Source organism: Anoplopoma fimbria, chromosome 1 (assembly GCF_027596085.1).
Source record: "Anoplopoma fimbria isolate UVic2021 breed Golden Eagle Sablefish chromosome 1, Afim_UVic_2022, whole genome shotgun sequence".
In the NCBI taxonomy this organism is placed as follows: domain Eukaryota; kingdom Metazoa; phylum Chordata; class Actinopteri; order Perciformes; family Anoplopomatidae; genus Anoplopoma; species Anoplopoma fimbria.
In genome coordinates, this window is record NC_072449.1 from 10,090,166 (window position 1) to 10,113,724 (window position 23,559).

The following is a 23,559-nucleotide window of genomic DNA, read 5'->3' on the forward strand; positions in this document are numbered from 1 at the left end:
TTACTTGTTTGAATAAAAAATGTAAGACTGAACATGACTAATAATATGAATCCCCAGGACTACATAGCCTTATTACAAATTAACTAACTTCATATAAACACCATTTTTCAGCTAACCTGCTGCCAAACAACTTCCCTTGAGCAACCTTTAATCTAATGTGACACCAAAATTCTTTGCTATTTTAGTTGTGTCAATGTAATCTAAATAGCTATTGAGTGTCTTGTGGTTTTAGTGGGTTAGCAAAGTGTGAGTGCAGCTTGTACGGATCACGGTGAGTCGAACAGCCCGCAGTGGATAAAAGATGATGCTACTAAAAGCTTTCTGCACACACAGTTCATCACCTAGACAGGGTGAGTCACATCCTAGCCAAAAGTTTGTCAAAACCTCACACACTGCTAAAATAGATCTCTTTTCACAGTGAATGGACCATCTGTGTACCTGCCACTCTTTGATCAAACTCTAAAAATAGCTTGGACACTTGCAGGCCTTGGATTTTATTTGTTTAGTGCATCATAGACAACTCAAGGCTATAAAATACATTCTGCCTAAAGAGAGTGAGCAGTGCACTACCTGTTGCCGGCAGCTCTCTCCGTACGCTTGTTAGCCGACACTTCTGGGGTTGTTTCCTGAGGTCCTCCTCCTGTCCTTTCAGGGTTTAAAAGATTCTCTTCATCCCTCTGATCTCCCTCGATGTGGATTAGTGGCACATCTCTGGGGCCCCTCACACGGGCTGCGCTGCTGTCACTAGTCCCGGACCCTACTCCAATGCCAGTTTGCTCCTGACTGGACCTACTTCGACCACAACTTAGATGAGATTGTTTGAACCCCCTCCTTCTTTCACCGACAGGCATATACGGCTGTGAGAGTGACCCAGGTTTACCCCCAGCTACGTCTTGTTGGCCCCCCAAGGCAGACTTGCCAATATCTACAATGTCAGCTGCCAGGCGATTGGCAAACTGCTGCACATGGGGCTGGGAGTCTCCCGCCGCCTCCAGGTCAATACTGTCCTCTGGATCAGCAATGATCTTGTTCTTTCTCATCAAGGACTCAATGGAGCTCGACCAGGTCTCATGAATCAGCATATCAGTAATCTGGTCAGTCTTACCCCTTTGATAGAGGCAGGAGTCTGACTTACACAGCCCTGTGGCGGACACTGAGTTGGTGGGGAAGATATTCAGGGTGTCTCCATACACATTGCGGGCAAATCCATCAAAAGAGTTAGCCTTTATAGGTGAGTTGACAGTCAGTCTCGAGTCTGAGGAGCGCCGGTCTGGGACAGAGGACTGACGTATACAGAAGGGTGTTCTAGGAGAAGGGGGGAACAGGCTGTTGCTCCACTCCTTAGTCTTGGCAATGCCATACTCTCTGTTTTCCTTGTCCATGTCCCGAAGCATAAACCTGTAGAACTCCTCTGTGATGCTCTCTGTGCTCGACTGTTTGGACAGGCAGGATGAGGTCCTGACATTAAGGTGACCATTTTTCTTGGATGCAGCCTGTTGAACAGCTGCAGTCAAAATGCTGGTGGCATTTTTCCCTGCGTAGTAATCCAGCAGAAGGTCAAAGCCCCTGCCCTCATTCTCCATCTGGTTGACCATGAACCGAGAGAACTCATCTGTGATGCTCTCACAGCTGGACTGCTTAGAGATTGAGCTACCACGGCTCAAGTTCTGACCTAACCGAGTGCCAAGGCCCAAGGTGTTGGGTGTGCCCGTGGGGTCTGCATCTTCTTCTGGAATGCTCTCATAACTAGAGGCCTTCCCACGGCTCCACCTCTCACACTGCAGCCTGCTGCGTGGCTGGCCTGTTTTAGAGGTATCCACCACGTTAAGCTCAGGGCAGTTCATGATCCTGGCTGTGACTTCAGAGGCAAAGAGGGCAAATGGATCCTGTGGTTCATCTAGGTTTACCGATTCATCCACCACCCGGTTCACCAGTCGCTCCATCAGTTCTGGTTGCTCCTCAGTTTTCCTCTTGATCTCACTAAGGCGTGGTGCCCGATGTTTCTTGTAGGCAGCATTGCTGCTCTGAGCTTCTTTTCTCCTGAGCACTGTGCGGCAAGCAGGGATCAAGTAGGCTTCCGGCCCTTCAGTATACGTCCCTTTTAGGGCGCAGAACCAAGGTTGCTTCCCAATGTTGTTTTCGAGGCAGATGGCGGCCAGTTCTGTGGCCATAGACACAACTGTAGCAGCCAAGTCGTCAGCATAGCAATTAATAGGTGTCCTGGACTCTGAATCCATTCTCCAAGAGAGTAGAGAACTGCAAGAGTTGAGGGAGGACTGGGGTGTGAGGGAGGCCTGTCTGCTGTCACTGCCTGTCACTAGACGTCCTCTCCTGTCTGTGCTGTGAACTTGGATTTCACTCAAAGGTTCTCGGATGGCACCACTGCCCTGCTGGATCTGCTGGTGTTCAGAGAAGTCCTTGGCAGGCAAATAGGTGGATTTAGACTGGCTTTGTCTGCATGACTGTTGTTGCTCTTTGCTGTGTGCTGTGGAGAAAGATGCAATTAGATCACTTTCCTCAGGCACATATTTCTCCCTCAGTCCAGGAACCATGGTAAGCTTATCTGTGCTGTGGAAGATGCTGCACTGGTTCCCACTATAAGTGGACTGGCCATGGCCAACTAAGCACTGTAATTGATGTAAGGGGTCCTTGCTCTCCTTGGTGGCAAAAGGCTCCCTCGCACCAGAGTTGCCCTCTTGTGTCTCGTAGGACCCTTGGTCACGTGTAGAGATATGACAGATTTTCTTCTGTGTCAGACAAAGGATATCAAACAGCAAATTGCTAACACTGTCCTGCAGAAAAACCTGAAGGCCTGGTGCATCTTTTCCATTACCCTCCAGTTCCTTTTTCTTTTTGCTTTCTCTAAAGCATGTGTGAATAGACTTTCTGCCACCTCATTTATTAAGTCATCCACTTCTATCTCATCCATGTAGGATTGTTTTGGACAAGTAATGCCATCTACTATCTTGTTATGCGTGGCCTCCAGCAGGTGGGCTACACTCCTGTAGCCTTGAGGCTGAGTCAGAACCTCCGCTGCTTCCCTGTGTAGGACCTCAGCAATGTTGGCACGAAATGCTTCCACGCTGGTACCCTCTGCCACACTGCAGTGCAGAGTGATGGCTGCGGAGGCTTTGGCAGCAGACATCAGCCCAGAAGATGCTGCATAGGCTTCAGCCGAATCAGCGTCAGAATCACCGCACTCCCCCGACTCCTCTGTTAGTTCCACAGCTGCTACAGCACCAGCTACCTGAGCCATGCCACACATGGCCGAGGAGAAGGAGTAGTCATCTCTCTCCTCTTGTTCCGGAAGCTCCTCCTCCGTGTCTCCCTCTGAGGCCGATACCATGGCAAGCTGTTCTGTCAGCTGTGGGTTGGTGATGGTGCCAATGACACTGGCAGCACAGGCCAAAGCCACCTCTATATGTTTGGACGGGTGTCCTCCGCTGAGGTGGGGGATTTGAGCCTGCGCTCCAGTCTCTGGCATCTGTTGGGCGGTTGCAGTGATATCCTGGTCAGGCACATGAGACACCTGGGTCTCTGGCCATTCTGCCGCTCCATCAGAACTGTCTGGGCTTTGAACTATCACAATCTTGGGGAGTTCAAAAGAGCAAGTGCGCTGCTGTGAAGGCTCTTTGGTCTTTGAAAGACGAGTGGCGTTGGAGGTACGACTAGAGAGGGACACGCTTACAGCAGCCTCGGAGACAAAGGAGGCTTCATCTTGAGAGAGCCGTATGAATGCATCTTGCAGTACTGATTCAGCCAGATTGGTGGCGTAGTGACCAGCCGATTCTTTAGTATGGAGGCTTGCTCGCCGATGCCCTTCTTTTTTTACATCCGCATCCTCCCTGTTCTGATAATGGGCCAGCTGTCCCCTCTGACATGCAAGTCTGACACCGTGTTTCTGCGCAACCTCTACCAAGCTTTCTGCCAGGTCACCAATCTCTGGGTCTGTGAAGGGGACAGAGAAAAACAGAAAAAGGCAGGGAATGAAACATGTCCACACTGATTAGAAAGCAGCTCTATCATTTCCAAAGTGTCAGAACAAGAGTAGAAACCCTTGAATAAATTAGAGCTGGGTTTTGTCTTGTTTGTCCCATTAAATTTCCACTTGTACATTTCATTCATCACCGGGGTAACACATTGGCAATAAATACAAACTTCTTTCTTTTTTATACATTCTCAGTCACTATAGAGATCGTTATGTATTGTTGCTGCGTGGCCTTTCATCGTATCTTTGACATGAAAGTATTTTGCTGGCATTAAAATTCCACAGTTTCTCTTTGTGATAATTAAAGCAGTAGGAGGACTACATCACTCCCACTGTTATGATCATTCAATGGGCTAAGGCCTAACTAACAATTAGCCAATGAGTCATGTCTCAACGCAACCATTGTAAACATTACACTTAAAAGAAAATTAGCAAAGCACTAGTATACACATAGATGAGGATAGTTTTCAAGTTTCAATTACTTTAAAATCAGGTTGAAAACTTTTAACTACATGTTTTCTTAGTTGCTCAAGGATCCACCAACAAACACGGCTGCAAACAAACCCTCTATGGTTGAGGTAATTAGGCTCACCATTTCTGAAACCATCATCCTCGCTGTCATCACCAAGATGTTCTGAGGCAGTCAGGAAGTCTTCTTCTATGGATGAGATGGAGCGATTAGTGTCGTCATCGATCCGCTGCCTGGCTGCTCGGCCCTGCTGAAGCTGCCGCTCTTTTCCCCACTGCAGACCGATCAGGAACTTGTTGATCTCAAAGATAATGTTGCCGGGTCTGGTGGAGCGTCTATGCCCTGAACACTGAACCAGGCACACACCTGTACTTCTTTGCTGCTGCTGCCCACCCTGAAAGTAACATGTACAGATACCTATGATGTTTTACATAAATACACACATCATGTACGTACAAAGAACTAAATGGATACACACACAAACACACACACACACACACACACACACACACACACACACACACACACACACACACACACACACACACACACACACACACACACACAGGTACACACAGGTACACAAATCATGCAAACACACATTGGAAAACACATACAGTCACAAAATATGTGATATCATAGAAACCTTATACTTTCATAATCTGGGAATTTATGTTGCTCTCATGCCTGTTTTTCTTTCTTTAATTCAATACAGTATACTATTAACTATATCTGTAAACTCATTGGATCTCCTCATGTAAGTTTAATAGTCCGTGCAGGCTCCTAAGGACATGTATTGATTCTAACAATGGGTGTATTTAATGATGTATTTACTGAGCTTCAAAAAGTCTATGTGATGATCATTAGATGTAAGGTCACACTGTATTTAAATACCAATAAAGGCTGCAAAGGATATTATTTAGTGGCTAGAGGTTTTATGTTTTTTTTTTATGTCCGTTTCAAGTTGAAAATTATTCTGAAATTAAACAATAAAATACAATCTCATCTAAGTCACCCATTCTGGATAGTTTTCTGTTTAACATGTAGTTCTAGGCTACAGAGGATGAAATGTTTTTATTGGAGTGAATGGGGGAGAATTACTGGATAAAATGAAAGAGGTTCCTCCAGTGGATTTCTCCTAGCACAAAAGGTTCAAATCTAATCACACCAAATTACGGTACAAAAGAACAGCGTGCACACTCTGCCTCGCACTCCCGACCAGTTAATTCAAAGGATGAAAATACTTGCAAGGATTTATAGACATCGCCGCAAACTCACCTGAGAGGGGGAGAGTGGGTGTGTTTGGCAAGTATCTGAGGCTTCTAGGCCACCGAGCAGTAGGATCTCGTTTTCTTTCGGCTGGTGGACAGTCAGCAATTCAACAAGCTTTGGCAGGTCAGGAGACACTGAGGCCAATTTCTGCAGGAGAGTTACCGAGCACAGGGACATAGATGATCCAAAAAAGCTTTTCTTCAAGCGACTTTAAAACTGAACATAATGCATTCTCCGTGGTTCCAATTCAGAGACACATAATTATAAAATTCTTCCTGTGAGAATTCTCAAGCCATGTGCATGTCTGCCCCCACCAGCTGCAAAAGGCTGCAAAAGGCTGCAAAATCTGCATATTATCTAAACAAAAACAGCTCCCTAATTCTGGGTAATGATTTTGAATCCATGGCAACTGAGCCAATGATTACATGTGAAATACAGAGAACAGAGTTCTTGAGAGATGAAAAGTGGGCAGGAAAGAAAAGGGATGAGGATTCTGCTCACCTTGATGCTTTTGTCGTCACGATAGTCCGTTTTTTGAGGGTCCAGATTTACAAAACAGATCTGAAAGAGACAAATAAAGAAGGACAACAAATTAGAGTTACATTTGGAATGGGAAACTTATATCACATAGGCTGAGTAAGAGTTGGATAAAATATATCCCAGATGTTAGATGTGAGTGTGCTGTAAAGGAAAAGTTAGTGCATTGCCTTTTCCACTGCACAAATCCTACAAACCAGACAGAATGAAAGCTTTCCTTTAAGTGACTCAACTACAGCAGCTGTCTGTCGCGTCTGAATAACCACTGTAAGGAACCGTCCCTCATTGGCAGAGCCCTTTCTAAAAAGAACTTCTTGTCTCTCTGGGGCTGCTAGCAGCAGATGTATATCAGCACTGATTTTCTTTCTTTCTCCATCTCTCTTTTTCCGCTCTTCTATTCCTTCGTCTCCACTCCTTCATTGTGCCTCTGTCACACCCTCTGCCTCCTTCTCTTTTCATCTCACCATCCTTCGCCTCTGGCTGCACGTTTAATGGTGTGTGATGGAGTCCTCATGTCAGTGCTGGGAGTCTGGGACTGTCTGCCGGCTGCTGTTTGATTGTACAGCGCACAGCCTCTGATCTGAATTGGCAGAGCCAAGTCAGCCCTGTGTAGCTAAATGGATAAAGCACGTCAACAAAAATTTGAGTGGGTGGGGAGGGTTGGGGGAGTTAGTTCAGTCATGAACATGTACATATTATATACTGTATGTATATAGAGTATATAATATGTACATGTTCTTAATATATACTTAATGCTTCCATGCTTGGCATAACTAATCAAACCTAATATGAGTCACTGAGGCAGTCTCTGTCTTTTTGATGCCAAACATGCACAGTTGGGATCCTACCATCCCCACCCCACTTCCCTCCTCTCTAGACCTGCGAAAAATACATCATATGAATCATTTTTCAAATCTTGAAACACACTGCTGTTTCAAATAATTCCCCTTGAACTAACTGAGCTTCGCTTTCACTCCTTGGACTAGGCTTCTAAGGAGCTTCAGCACTTGTGAGATAGCAGATATTTTCCATGATTTTCATGTTTTTTCATTTATTTGTGTTACATTAAACATGATTCATTCCCAGATAGTCACGTCAACGTATAGAGGCAACAATAGATCCAGCATCAATGTCTATGTGCTGTATATTCATAACTATTTCTTTTTTTAAATCATGTCATGTTGTCTGTCTGTTTTCTCTATGCAAATTTGAAAGTGCAGCAAAAGAACTTCTGAAATAAATAGGTCAATATACTCATGAGTTTATATTTCAAAATAAGGCTATAATTCTGCGACACTTTGCCTAATTCCCGCACTTTCGAAAAACAGTCTGAGTTTGCTTTATCAGAAAGCTAAGATTAAGATGGAACAATACAAGGTAACAACAACAACAACGTGCAAAGCCAGATCCAATGTCCTTCAACTGAAACGGTAATGCGATGCATTCAGAACAGGTCAATTTCCCCCTCATCTCAAATCTGGTATCCTCCAGTAAAAGCATAATATTTCCAAACTATTAAGTGTAATGTGCTGAAAATTGCAGACTGAAAAAGAAGTCAGTCGAGTATAAAAAATGGGAAGTCAATGACAGATGACATTAAAAGAATACTTGAAGGTTGAAGGTTTTCCTGTCTCACCCTGATCAAACCTCATCTGCCCTTCATGGACCACTTGTGTCACCTAAAGCATTTATCTGAATACCAAAAGGCTTGCACTTTTGTTAGTTTCCCCTCAAAATAACAGTCTATTCAGTGTGGAGTACAAACCGTTTGTTTATATGCTTATCTGTTGTGTGTGTGACCATTTTGTCAGAATAGCTTTTAAATGTCAATGGCATATGCATAGGACCTGAGATTAATCTACACCTTTCACCGAAACCAAATACAATAGCTTTGTTTTGCCACTTTCAGACCCTAGTTTGATAGAAAATATGACCATTGAATTCTGTTTATAGTAATTTTGCAGAGTTCTTACATGCTATTGTTTGTGTTGCTGATAACATGCATGGAATAATGTTTTATTAATTACATTTTTGTTCTGTGTCTGGATGCAGATATAGGCCCTTTATCTAAATGGCGATGTGCTATGAACAAAGAATCTGTAATTAACCTTTAATTTCTATCCATACCACACCATATAAATAAGAAGTTTGGCACCCTTGCTCAGGAGCACCTCGGCAGTATTCACTTGGACCAATATTGGAAAGCATTCCGAAAAAAAGCAAAGACACCTTCCCCCACCTGCCAACACATCGCCTGCAGAAAACTCACAGTTTGAGCATAAGTGAGGCGAGTGATCCACAATTCTGACCTTGAGAAAGGTTGTAGCAATTTAACCCCATCAGACGGTGGGAGCCGAGAGGCAGTTGTTCTAAATTTGGGAAGCAGAGGACCGTCTAGTCATTTCTGAGTCCATGTGCGAGACGAGCCCAGGGACACGCTCTGATTCTATCAGGTTTCCACAGACATACTGGACGACGTGCACTCATGCAGCAACCTGTCTCTGAAGGCCTGGTCACGTAAACAACAGCCGAGGAATATAAAGATGGTGAAAAGAAAACAAATAAAAGAGACAGTGAAGGTGAAAGTAATAATTTGATGTGTGGATAAATTGATACCATGGCAGTCTAGAGATACACTCATGGGCTTGAGTAGTGCGCCAATTGAGAGAAGACAGTCACAACACATTAAGGAGAAGTTGTGTTGACTGAGACATATCTGATTTTCCTTTTTCCCTTTTTTAAGTTTAGTTAACGACAGCTGAATAATAAAACCTGCAATAACAGATTGTTTGGCCACTCGGTGGCAGTAGAAACAGATAACGAGCATATTATCATTCATCTGGAGTCATGTCTCTGGCCACCGGATCAATTTCAGATCAATATTCACTCTCACTTTGACTCTGTGTTAAGTCTCCACCAACTCCTGAGAAAGATATCTGGCTTTTTAGCTGCTAAATGCTCCACTCTCTTGACTAGCTCATCGCTAATGTTGACTGTTTGCTGTGTGGTGTTGAGCAGGTAGAGGTTTCAAACACTTTTACTTCAATGAGAGTAGTGAGAGTGAACCAATATGGCAACATGGTGGGCAGGAAAACCAAAAGAATTAACTAAAAGACAATGTAAAGTTTGCAGAGTCCTGGGTACATTATTACAACATATCCCTTTCACATTATAGTAATCATGTGATCCACTGTTAAAATAAAAGTATTGATTATATCCATCCACTCAACCTCACTATTACTTTTTGCAGCAGTACAAGATCATGATACTCTCTGCTTTCCTACAGAATACATAAATAATATATATCATTTAAGCTGTATTAACGACCAATCCAATACACCCAGCTTTATGTGGTGTCAACACTCCAGCTGCAGCAGAGATCTGGGTGTCTCTCTGCATCTTCTTGCTTCACTAGGCTTGTAACCCTACAGCTGTGCTCAACATCGGCCCAGCCAAACAAAGTGAAACTCAGGGTGACTCCTACCTGCTGATGGACCAAACTGGACAGCAGAAAAAGCCAAAAGCCAGATGTTCCTGGCTTTCATCCAGTATTGATGCAGAAATGGACTGCAGATGAATCCTAACACTGAAGACTTTGAATAACCTTAAAAAACTTGAATTGAAGTATCAGTATTCAGTAATTTTGCTTCAGGAAAAATCATTCTGTTCAGTTGGCAGCGGTGTGTGCACAGACACAACAGCCAAATTCAGCTACAGCGTGCTCGGGTATTGTTGGAGGCACAGTGTGTGTGCGTGTGTTTGTTTGTTCCAGACCCTAACAATGCAGACACACACACACACACACACACACACACACACACACACACACACACACACACACACACACACACACACACACACACACACACACACACACACACACACACACACACACACACACACAAGGACTCAGTTGCCCCAACTTATTTATGCTTAAATCCCATTTGGCCTTGGATGAACAAAACTGTCAGGCAGGCAGATTGCTCTCTTTATACTATCACACATTCAACTAGAGCTTATGCAGATACTTAGCCACAGTTTCAACACAACACTATTTGCACAAACTTGGTCACAACAGCAAACCATTCCAAACATTTGGGTCTCCTTTGTCCATCAAAGCTCTATTATTCCTCAGCAGCCCTTCGTCTCTTCTCACTACTCTGATCCTCCCACACACAGCTGCTGCCCTTGGTCCTTCTGTCTTCTTTTCTTTTTAACTGTGGCTCTTTTTTGCTCTTTTTCACAACTTCAAATACAGTACTTTTGCTATACTGCAAATGCAGTCCTTTATATACACTATGCTTGTTTTGTGTGGTCTTTCTTGCCAAAAGCAATAAAATAATGCTACTTGAAAGACTAAAGCAAACAAAGGTAAACTGCTTTTCCCCATGGCCCCTGTGATGCTCTACTGGTGCTGCATTGAAAGTGTCTCTGATGTTGTTACAAAAATACGGGTTCATTCTCACTCTGAGGTCACACAACTAACCATAGCTCCCTCTATTGTAAAGTGTTTTGACATATCTCTGAGGTCGGCAACTTTAAATATAATCCAAATGATGTTTAATTTAATAAAAATGAAGTTCAAGGGGGGAAACAACGTTAAGCCTCAGTGACTCGGCCGTATTCTTTTTGCGATGCAACCCACAAGCTATACAGAGCTGATGTACGGAACAGACAAGCATGCTAATGTCACATACTGGTGAATTTAAACAGTCTCATTTTGTGTTCATACATTTTGTGTATGTGCTGATAAAATGCACAACATCAGCTGTTGCTCAGCTTGGGAGCCCGGGGCTTAAGAGAACATCAAGAAGCCAATGCTGTTCTGGTTCTTCTCACGACATGAATAATAAGGATATGTTAAGGAAAATGTAAAAAAACAGGGGAAATATATAATTTCTCTGGGGATTGCATAAATTCCCCTGTGATTCCCCTATGATATAATGTATACATTTGATGACCTATCACATGTATACATTCCTCAAAGGATCATAATTATATCAGTTAATATGGACAGCAACCTGTTAATAGGTTCATACAAGGAAAAAAAACAAAAAGCAGTAGCTTATGTTGAGTGCCCTTTGTGTCGCTTGTGTTGTGCAAAGCCCCCTAAATGTAACATGAGTTTTATTTTTATTTTTTTTATGATTATTCTGTTCACTGTATTGATCAGTTTTCTAATGTTAATCGGGTAGGTATTCGGTACAACTTGTCCAATTGGGGACAAAAGCTGTCCTGATTTGAGAAAAAGCTGATTTTCATTCATTGTCATTGGCTAAGGGAAGGATAAGGTTTAGGTTAGGGAAAGGGTTAGGCAAGTAGGTGCTATTAAAACTACACTTCCTTGTGGTGGGCTAACTCCAAGCTACAACATTTTCTCCTCACCTGAACTGTATAATATCCAAACTATATTAATAACTCAAGCTTTCCTATCAATAGTTACGTTGGCTTACAGTGTAACAACATCTAACATCGGGGCCTATGGGTGATTTTTATTCCAGGACATCAAGGAGATAAATTCAGCCATGCCTGCACTACACAGTCATCTATGGACTCCCCATTTTTACACGTATTAGTTATGTATAAGATAAGAGATACTCACTTTTAATAACACATTGTAACCAACATTACCTAGCTCTTAAGATGAGGGCTTCTACTTTTAAGCGAGTAGGGTTTTTTTTTTGCACAACCTTGTACCAAAGACTGTAGTTTCTCATAATGTCAGATGGACAGTCTTAAGTAAAAGGAAGAATAAAGAAAGGAGGTTTTTCTTCCTGCTCTGATCCTGTAATTCGGCGCTCCGGCCGCAGCTGATGGCATATTTATTCTGTTCTCCCTCTCTCTGGGCCAGGAAGGGACAGGTCAGGACACAACCAACAACCTGAGTGTGAAGTGTTTGAATCGGGTGATGAATGGATCACTCTCCTCCAGGGACTCCAGGTTCAAACCAGGAAGACGGATAGCCAAAGGAATGAACAGTGTTGAGGAGGGATTTCTGCATTTGAAAAAATTGTCTTACATTCTTACAAAAACAACTGCAATCTCAATCTTTAAGTATCACATAAGTTAAACAGGCATATCAATTAAAGGAAATGCAACATGTTGATAAGATGCAAGGGGATTATGTAACTATTTGCCTTGCAAAGAAAAGAAAAATAAGGTGCCATCCTACTCTTCAAAATGCGCACCCTGTAAAATATCTCAGGGGTGTGATGAAATTCAGTGTGACTATCACAGCAACATGACACTTGCATGACAATTCATGCATTAAAACATGAGTGTGTGATCAAAGGTGACAACATGATGCTGCCAGAGGTGCATGATGGAGCGAAACGCAGGATATCAAAAGCTTTTATCTTTTATATAACTTGCAGTTTTTTGGCCTTCTGCTCTCACTGTTTGGGACTATTCCTGTTTAAGTCCTGAATACATAAATATATATTTTTAATCCTCAAACACACATAAACTCAACCTAATAAACTAATTTGGGTTAATTTGGATATAGAGGTTTCCAATTAAAACAGAGTATGCTGTTTTTAACCTTTAACCAACTCCCAGAACTCCACTCAATACTTAAATTGCTCAAGTCCATTAAAGCTGAAAAAAGGCAGAGTCAGCAGGGAAAACAATAAATTGCCTCTACACCTGTTTTCCTATTTGGATCAGCCTTCATTATCTCACCATCTTATATTTCACTTTTTTTTCTACCAGTTTTCCACACTCAGCCTCCTGTTTGCCTCCCTGCACAGTTCAGGCCAGGACAGAATCATTTATTTCTCACACAGTGTTATCTATCGTATCGTCCTGTTTGATTGATGAACAGCATAAAAAGCCGAACGTAGAATTGAGAGTCAGAGGAGCAATCTGTCACGTCAGAGTTTGAGAGGGATGCTGCGGGCGGATGGGCCGCATCTGTTTGCAATCGCATTGAAGTTCCCTCTGATTCATAGGAAACATACACAGAGTCAAGAAAACAAACAACCATTGTCTTGTTGAAACAAAAACTGTTTTGTTTTTTTATGAAGATGAAGCTGCTTTGCTTTTACCTCTCACAAAAAAACAATGAAGATAAAACTGCACAATCCCAGACTCAGGTATTTATTTGTCTTGTTCTGCAGAGACAAGAAGGGATGTTTTCAAGTGTCTTTGTTTTCGAGACGTCCGCTGCAAAAACAGCATTTCTAGTATTGTGATGAGGAGGAAAAGAGTAATGGTGCACATGCAAATATCAACTTTACAGGACTCTATTTGATGGTCGGCGGGGCATGTTGGACTAATGTGCTTACCATTTACCTTCCAAAAACCTACTAAACTTTAATGAATGTGTACTGTATTGCCAAAACTTGTATCGGTAATTACTGGGAGCTGTCTCAGATATAAAATATTACAGAAAGAAATCTTTGATACATCTCACAGCTGTTTCAGACCTGTGTACGTCTTGTCCTAGATAATACAGCTGGTGTCTGGGGGTTTCAGGAACATTTAATGCTCACACTTACGAAGCGCGACATGAGTGTGTGAGAACGGTGCTTTTTAAAAATAAATCCAGTTACCTTGGTAATGATTATCAAACATGTTTTGGGAAGAAGTATTTTCAGGAAAAGGTCAAAACACTTTGTGTATTACTGGCATTTATTATATATAAGACAATCCATGACGGAAGAATTCAAAATAAAATGCAACTCTTTTTCGCTCAAGTAATAATTTTGTGGCGAGGACAAACTGTTTTAACGGCATCGTTTAGATAAGGCTTGAAAACCCTGTCATGGTCGTTTGCTGTGTTTGATCAGCCTTTGTTATTAATAATTCTTGATATTGACCTCCCATTAAAACGTTTACTCTGCCATGAGCTGAGAGATCAATAGAAGTTGCACTAAAACAAGAATTATACTGCTACTATAGCTGTGCACATGGGCCTAGCGGCACTTTGAGCTAAATGCTAATGCAAGCAATGCTGATGTTGATAGCTCAAAACAGCTTCCACAATAGCTTCCGCCACAGTGGGTCAAGCGACAGCAATATCAGCTGTAACCGCTGTAGGAGCGCTGTGCAGTGGCAATTTAGCCAGTGGGACACACACACACACGCATATTACATTCACATGTTGGGTAACGAACAAAGTAATGTATTGGTAACTGTATTACTTTAAAAGGTACTGGTATTTGTATGGGCATCATATTTTTTTTTAAACAAAACCAGCCCTAATCATCACACTTACATTCTATCAATGACAATGCTAACGTGCCGAGGTTTAGCGGGTATGTGTATCATGTTCACCTTCCAAGATTAGTGTGTTAGCATGCTAACATGAGTAAATTAGCTTTAAACACAAAGTAGAGCTGAGACTGATGGGGAGGTGATACGTTTTGCAGATATTGTGTTATGGACCAAAGTATTTGAATTTTTGCTAGGTAAGGGATCATCAAAGTCAGTACAATTCAGCCTGAGGGTGGCAGTGAATGTGTGTACAACATTTCATGGCAATCCATCAAGTAGCAGTTGAAAGATTGCCTTCCCTACCTAAAGCTAAAAATCATCTTTCAGTCAGAAGACAAACAGATTATCACTACATTTTGCAGCACATTTCTGTAAAAAAGATTTCTTTAAGGACCAGACTTCAACCAACTGTGAGTCCGACCCCTCTGCACTTGCAATTAAACCTAGATTATTTTGCCGGGGCTGTGATTAGTCAGGAGTAGGTCAAAGATAGTGCTGCTCAGAGTCTGGAGGTATAATTTCAGAGAAGAAATAACAAGAAATGGCAAAGATATTTTGCAGCGAAAGGTGCGAAAACTGATTACACCACTGAGGGAATGAAATTCATACTTATTATTAGGCGTCCCTGAAGCGAGGTTGAATATGTCATTCATTTTAAGAAACTACATTTCAGATGGTGTTGAAGACATGAGAGAAAAGATTGTGCATTTCATTACTGCCTCTAATGATGCCCATCTACAGTGGAGACATTTAACTGGATCTTATCTTCTATGAAAAATCCTGGACTTCGCACTGTTAAGATATTTTTTTAGAGCGTTTATTTAGAGAATGAAACGGCTGTTGTCCCTCCCAACAAAATCCTGCCTTTGAGCCACTGACAGATGTAAATCCTGAATGCATTTCATGCTTAACTTGCAATTCACAATGAGTGAGTGATCAAAGGTGACACATCAGAATTGAGCGGCAGAGAGGATTAAGCATATGTGTCCTCTACAGCTAAAAGCCTCTCTCTTTTTCTGCTTTCTCTGCTAATGTATTTTCTAGGTCCCACGTCCTTTTTTAAACGACACACAATGTCCTTATTAATCCAAACACATTCTGTCTCCAGAATATCCTCACTGAACGTCAAATTCTGTTTTGGGGGAATACCGATGAGAAATTTGTGTTTTAATTCTAACGTAATTTCTTATGTTTTTAAAAGCCAATTACATTATGGTTATTCTGTTTTGTGTCATTTGCCACTTCTTGCCTTAAAATCGTGCATATTCCTTGATAACAGTGACAAACATGACAACATTAAAAGAATGGAAATATAAGATGATGATGCAAACTTATAGAGTTTTGGCAAACTGTGAAGATCATTTTTTTTAAGACTGAAGACACTAAATTAAAAACTATATGTAGCAGCAACTTAACGGTTACAGAAGTAAGCTCAGTGGTGAGAATCAGAAAATCTAATTACAGGTTGAAAAAGAGTCTGCGCCTCCATGTCAGCTAAATTATTAATTATAATTTTCTGTCTGTCATGGCGTTTCAAGATTTGTATCTCTGCTTAATCTATCCCAGCATGCACTGAACAGAGGGCAAGGAAAGCCTGAAATGGCTCAATAACAACCGTAACAACACCTGTGTACGGTAGTGCTGTTTCAGAAAGAAGGTTTAGCGGTAACTCTGAGTTGGTTAACCCTGAGATGAGTTAAACTCTGTGTTTTCAGTTTCAGAAGGGGAGGTAACTCAAACTCTGTGTCTGTTACCGTGGTAACCGACTCTGTGAACCTAACCTGCTCGCTGGCAGGTTTGCTTTAAGAAACCCTGAGTTTCTCTCGGTCTCCTCCCTCTTACAGAACCAGACATGCTGTTTAATATCCTCATTCATTAAAGCACGTCTTGTAGCGCATTAATAAGCAGAGGTTAACTGTGTGTCAGAATGTAAATCCTGGTTGGATATTAGTTTGTTACTCAGTTACTGGTGTAAAATATCTCACCTGAATGTGAGATTTGGTTCAAACCACAACACTGGTGCTTCAATGGACGAGAGCCAAGGGAACCCAAGGGAGTCCCTGTGACACGGCCATGACGACAACAAGGCTATAAAGACCTGAGCATGCCTTCACCCTGCGCCTTTCCACTGTGACTGGTGTTATATGGTACCTTAACCATTAACCACTCCGAGTTTTCCATCTCAAGGTTAGACAACTCAGTTCAGGGTTAAGCTCAGAGTTTGTTAAACCTGGTTTCTGAAACATGGCCCTGTTGTCTGCATTGGCATTAGCTTTGTATGGCCATGTGAAGTAGAGTTGACCTACCTGTGATTAGTAACTGAGAGTCCAGAAAGAAGAGCGGACTGAGGATTTAAGTCAAGCAAGAGTCTACTTTTCATAATAAAAGGAGAGAGTCAAACTATGGAAATCCTTTAGAGTTTGTGTTACAGCAGAGATGATGTTTTTTTTAATCTGTGATAAAAATCAACACAACTGAGACGCCGCAAGCTTCTTCCTTTAATAAATTGCCTGCTGAGACTAAATTGAGCGTTTAACAATCTTTCAGCAGTTTGAAATTGCATAGTTTATAACATCTACTCGAAGAAACTTTGCAGAAAGCAAAGTGATTGTGAGAAATTATATTATGTAAATATACTTTTCTAACTCATTTTCAAGAGGGGAAAACACAAGCCAAATATTCATTTTGTTTACAGAACACTGCTCTCAGCTAGAGTAATTATTATACAAAATGAAGCATCAGAGGATAACATTGTAAGCATTGTTCGATTTTTATGAAATATTTTGTTCATATATACACTCAATCTATCCTTTGCAAGTGAATTAATGTGTGAAATGATTTATTTATGTATGTATTTTTTATGTTATCATAAGTAGATATGAATGTATCTGTTATGGTGTAGGTTTCTTGCAGTCATTTTTCTTAAGGAAACAATAAGAAGCATGATTCAAAAAATATTTCAAAAGGACAAGGTAAAGTATCTTACAATATCTTACAGATGCACGACTAATTACAGCCTTGTAATACCTTAAATCGTGTCTATTTTCTCAACATATAGGAAGTGATCCTCTAAACCTTAAGAACAACAACCTGCTGAATAAACATTTTCACCATCTCCATCCCAGAAACCACCTAAAGCAAGCAGCTTGAAGAAGACGTTTTTGGATTTCGCGTCATTTCTGTATTAAAATTCAAACATTTACCTCGCTCTCATTTGAGGCCACAAACATGCCTCCTGCTCCGGCTTTCAAACGGGACACTAGAGATGTGTTGGTCAATCTTTGTTGCCAAAAGGGTGGGAATGTTTCATCCTCCACAGTATGCTACTCACCATGGTGCAGCTGCCCTCTGTGTCTTCGTCCAGCAGGCCCAGTCTGCACAGTGATTTCTCATTCCTCAGCCAATACTCCGACGAGTCCAGCACACTGTTACTGCACAGGACCTGCAAAACACACGGATAAACCCTTGATCAGGTACAGCAGCACTATGAAAAAACCCACCGCACAGACACACACATGGAGCATATGACACACTCAGTCACACATTCGCTTTCATCTGCGTCCCCCCCCCCTCTGTTGTTGGGATCAATTGACCTTTACTTCAGGATAGGTGTCTGAGGCACAGGATCATCCAACTGTCATTTAACCAGACACTGCAGAGTATAAATACAACATTTATTGCCTCCTCCCTGGAGGGACATTTTATTGAAGCCCTCAGGGTGAAACCTATAGTCATTGAGCTGCCTTTGTTAATATTTTGTCAATTGTCCTTGACATACTTGACATACTCTAATTGAAAACTATTGAATTTCTTGTTTCAATAACCCAATTAGAATGCCAATTTATTTACACAGGTGAAATTATAGATTTTATAGATAGATGCTTATCACAGGGTTGGACCATATGGTATGTTTATATGTATTTATTAGTAAAAGAAGATGACAAAAGACAACCGATGTACAGCCAATAAAAGATTTAAATCACATGCTATATTTAAAATAATTCTGACGCAATTGCTTCGACATATGATTAATATTACGTGTGTTTTCTCACTGTGTATTTTTAGTGACAAATCCTCCCCCCCCCCTCAGGAAAAGACCATCTGTGCAGGCCCTCGGCCAGGTAAAGGTGACGTAGACTCAGCTGATCTCACAGAGAGCGATCATATCAAAGGCCGCTGGCACGGGATAGCGGGGCCCGAGTTTCAATTATAAGAAAGACATCATCATGTGACTCTGCTGGAACCTTGAGTGAGAGTCAGTTGAGTTTATGAGCGCTAGGCTAATTAGTGACACACACCGGCGAGCACACCTGCATGCACGCCAATAGACCTACACACAATTTTAAAAGGAAATTCAATCTAGCCTCTACCTCAGCCCACTGATCTGTGCCATTTCCCCCTCCTGTCTCTTTGGCACTGGGAGATGATAAATCTACTGTGTTGACCCCAGGGTCTGGCTGTTTCTCTTATTGCACAATCCCTAGGTGTCAAAGGCAACCCCGGAGGAGGAAATTAAAACCTCCAGCACTGAAGATAAACTGACAGGGAGGCAGATATGATGGACAGGTGCTCGGGCACATCAACGGAGAAAAAGAAGAACAGACAGAAGGGCACACAAGGAGATGGATGTAGATTTGCATCCTTACCTTCTTGCAGGCGCTGATGGATGAGGCCACGGTGCTCTCCGTGCTTCCTCCCTCCACCTCGACAGCCTCTGAGCCTTCAAACATGGCAGACGACTGGAAGTTACTGCAAGGCAAAAAGGGCACAGAGTTGACTTTGTCAGAGCAATTCTTCTTGTCAAGTGCTCAACACTTCTCTTAAAAAAAGTCTTGGATCAGTATTCTGGGAGAAGCCCACTGCCTGTCACATTTGTTTATACTGTACAGATGTGGCAGTCGTCCAACAAATTAACCAGCTTTTGTCGGACTGGTGAATAATGGCAATATTCTGAGCCAAATGCTTTCACTTAGATTGTTCCCAGGCCAGCAAGACAGCGCCAGCACTGCCTCTATTGCCCCATTTAAGAAAATATACAAGTTTATGGCCGACCAAGGTGACACCTTCCATCATTTATTGAAGAGTGCAAAGCGTTTTAGGTGTTGCTCTTTGGATGTCAAGACCTTTGTCTTACATTATTAATAATGAGAAGCCACTGTAGCTTATTTTAAGCTACAATAGAAGAGAAGGTTCTTTATGGATTTCTATGATGTCTTCTCTCTGCATAGACACTGACCAACCCCTTACTGTTTTGTGCTTTTTGCAGAAGGTTATAGTTTATTATATATTAGAACGAAACTAAGCATTAAAGCCTCAAAGATTCATGGTCACTTTGCCAAATCGGGAAATTTGACTTTGACAGAGGATATAGCAGAACAAACGTTGAAAAACAACATGTGCCCCTCATCTGGTTCTTTAAAAAAAAAAAGATTCAACAATCGGTAGTGATGGGAACATCTGTCAGACTACAGTGTGCCTTAAAATAACATAGCAAACTCAAGATCCCAGGAAGGCATCATTATCCTCCATGCATGTTTTCACTGAGATAAGCCAAATCTAAGCTTATCTGGAATGGCATTAATGAGGATCAATTTGGAAAATAAAGAGGATAGGGAGGAATATTTAAATAGGAGCATCTTTTTTTTTTTTTTTTTTTTTTTTTTTTTTTTTTTTCCTGTAATCCACATATATCAAAGCAAATTAAAAAGCATTTTATTTTTGAAAGGCCCCCAGGGATCACACACAACCCTATCTATTTGCAGCTAATGAACATGCCTGTATAAATAATTGAGTCGCATGAAAAGTGATGATGCACTACTGGAGATAAGTGGCTGTGATGTGCTACTGAACGCGCTGCTGTATCAGCCAGACGCACATCAAACACACACGAACAGACACACAGTATGTAGGATGCAAAAAAAATGCAAAAAAAAAAAAAATGGAATACTAAAAAAAAAAAAAAAAAAAAAAAAAAAAAAATCAGCATAGGCCTACTGGCATGTCTTTGTTCTTCATGCAAATTAAGAGTGATTTCCGCACGAAATAGTAAAAGACCAGCGGGATAAGATATTCGTCATGCACGACCTCATTTCTAATCTTTGCGCTTTGCGACCTTTTCCATCACGACACGGTAATGATTGACAGGTCGCAGCGCTCTCGCTCAGCCGGGGCCCCCAGGTACCGAGCGAACATCTTAACCCTTTAAATGTCCGGCTTTCAATGAATGCCCGCGGTCCGCTGTTGTTATTTGACTCTGAAAGCTTGTGTGGGGCCAATTGAGTGGCGCACAAACAGGCAACTTTTGGTGGCAGCCTTCCAATCCAAAGCTTCGGAAAGAGTTGAACTGCACACAATGATCAATGTGGCAGATTGAAGTCCTGAACACTGGAGAAACCTTTTTGCTAGGAGGAAAAACAGAAGTGTTTACATTTCTATTTATAAACGCGAATGCTGTGCACTTTTTTTTTTTCTTTTTTCTGTGCCATAAATCTATCAGTCAGACCAGGGAAGCTGAAACATCTTGTTTACTGCACAAACACTGCCAGTGGACTGTGAAAGCGGCTTAACTGCATCACTCTGCGTGGATGTTGTTCTCCAGCACTGAACACAAAAGTGATTCAATATAATACAGACAATGAAACATCACGATCACTTCAATGGTTTTGTAAAAAAAATAAAAAATGTAATATACTATAATTAGCTAATCCATACGTGATATTGTAGGAGACTATTAAACCAGCACCACATATGGAACAATAAAACACTATAAAGTAGATCATTCATGAACATCAGACCTATCATTTATGGACACCACGACATTTGACATGCTGATTTCCTTTTGGGAATATTTGCGCCTATGACCATCGACATTTTTGTTTGTTTGTTTTAATCCCAGTGGGATAAACAGTCTCTTACCTCGGCGTTTTCAGAAGGCACTCTGCGCCTGCCATTCTGTCAAAAAACAAAACAAAACAAAAAAATAGCCAAACTGTCCTCAACCGGTGTGGTTATTTCCTCTGTGTGGGCAGCGGGACAGGGAGAGGTACGGCACGGCACGGCACGGCGCAGCGCCTCGACGCGTAATTGTCCCCGGGACACGGTCAGCTCCAGATGCTCACCACCCCCAGACCGAGCTCTGGAGGAATCCCAGACTTCTTCCCCGTGACTGGAGGAGGACTGAGGTGAACTGAGCCTCCTGGTATCCACAAGCAGCAGCACGCCACTGACCGTCCTGCGCTCCTCTCCGCCAAATGCCGAGTGCCGAGGCGCAGGAGCCCCGCATGGATCAGAACGTAGCGAGCGGCACGACGCAGGGAAGGGTATGGATATGGACAGTGCGCGCGCATATCGATGCGTATGTGTACAAACAGACATGTTTTTCTATCAATACAAGGCTAATTAATGTATGGATCACTTAAGACTGATGTACGTAAAAGTGAAATAGGAAAGTAACATTAGCAACAGTAGTGAAACAGGGGATTAATAAAGGTTAAATACATACTAGTAAAATATCTCCATCACATCTGGAACACATGGTTGATCCAGATCAGACCCCAGGCTTAGATAGGACACTATTATGATCATGATTCTAACTTCAAGCTGCATGTGAATGCTGTTCAGGCAGGTGCTCTACCTCAAACACAAGGTCATTGCAGCAGATTTGATGGTTGACTTGATTTGATGTTGAATACACTTCCTGTAAGTCGCTTTGGATAAAAGTGTCTGCTAAATGACTGTAATGTAATGTAATGTAATGTAATGTAATGACCTGCCTTTGGCCCTCAGCAAGCACATAGAGACACAACATCCCTGAACACATTTCAAGTGCTTATTTTTACAGCAAAAGCAGGCTTTCCTGTTGTAGCGTGTGACCAAGCTATAGGGGACTAACTTAGACACTTTCAATGAGCAGTCGCCATGGAAATAACAAAGTCCTCAGTGCATCTTCTTTGGTATAATTACAGAGTGGATTTGAACGTTCAGTCACATTGTCCTGTGGTAGCTGTCTGCAGAGTGACAGTGACAGATATTTTAACACATTGGAACATGTATCGTGCTGTTTGGAGAGTCAAGCTGATACTGGATGAAGTCCATACCAATATTGGTATAACAATGATATCAAATCATTTTATATAAAAAAACGTTCCAAATACATAACATCACCATCATTTTAGAAAAGGTAGCTTTAAAAGGTTTTTTTTCAGCTTATTTTCTAATGGACATAATATGTACTATGCAGTTTCTAAATTATGGCGAGTTGCTTGCCAGCTGACTTTCACACCAAGATGATATATCTGTGATAAGATTAAAAAAGCTGCCATGCTGATGATTTAGGCTCCTTATGTGTTTACAACAATTACAATTAACAATTGTATTTTATATTATTTTGATCACTTAGAACTGCATTCGTTTTAAGGTCACCTGGGGTGCAGCCCAACAAACTACATAATAGTATAGTTAAAATGGCTAGTAACTAGGTTTTTCAGGCGACATAGCTGAATTTTAGTCCAACATTCACTTTATTTTATCTCTTTTTTTTGGCCTCCACCAACAAAATATTTGGCTCTTAACTGCTAAATGCTCCACTATGTTAACCAGCTATAGTTCCCAACTCTGTGTGCTGTTTGTTGCTGGGCAGATAGCGTACAGTTTATCTGAGATTGTTTGCTGTTTGCCGAGTCTGGAAAGAAGGTTGGTGAGATCCGTGAGAGTGACCCAAAATATATCAGTGAGCTGAGAGATGCTGAAGCACTCCATAGGGCTCAGGGAAACTGCTCTGTTGGTGACCATTTTCTGTGGGTTTGTAACTGAATGATTACTTTGTCATTACACATAGTCGCCTGATTCCAAATTGCCACTTGAGGAAAGCTGTCATCTCCATCACCTTAGCAAGAAGAAGACAGCCTTGAGAGTAACAGCTATATATGTTCTGTAACATACTAATATATAATCAGGAGGGGGGTTAAAGGAGTTCTGACCTTCAATTCTTTATCATCCCACCAAGACTGCCGTAGGAGATGAAGATATTCAGGAAAAGAGTATAGAGAAGGCATGAAGATGAGAAATGTATGTGTGT

The 23,559-nt window shown here is 41.7% G+C and overlaps 1 protein-coding gene across 1 annotated transcript in view; it reads right to left on the reverse strand.

The window, feature by feature from the left end:
* Positions 1-21,433, reverse strand: part of sphkap (SPHK1 interactor, AKAP domain containing) — a 28,014-nt gene extending 6,581 nt beyond the window's left edge. Inside the window, 8 exon segments of the mRNA XM_054602915.1 lie at positions 571-2,857; positions 2,860-3,948; positions 4,581-4,851; positions 5,736-5,876; positions 6,231-6,290; positions 17,815-17,925; positions 19,130-19,232; positions 21,399-21,433. Of these exon segments, the coding sequence (XP_054458890.1) occupies positions 571-2,857; positions 2,860-3,948; positions 4,581-4,851; positions 5,736-5,876; positions 6,231-6,290; positions 17,815-17,925; positions 19,130-19,232; positions 21,399-21,433 (4,097 nt within the window).
* Positions 21,434-23,559: the final 2,126 nt, after the last annotated feature.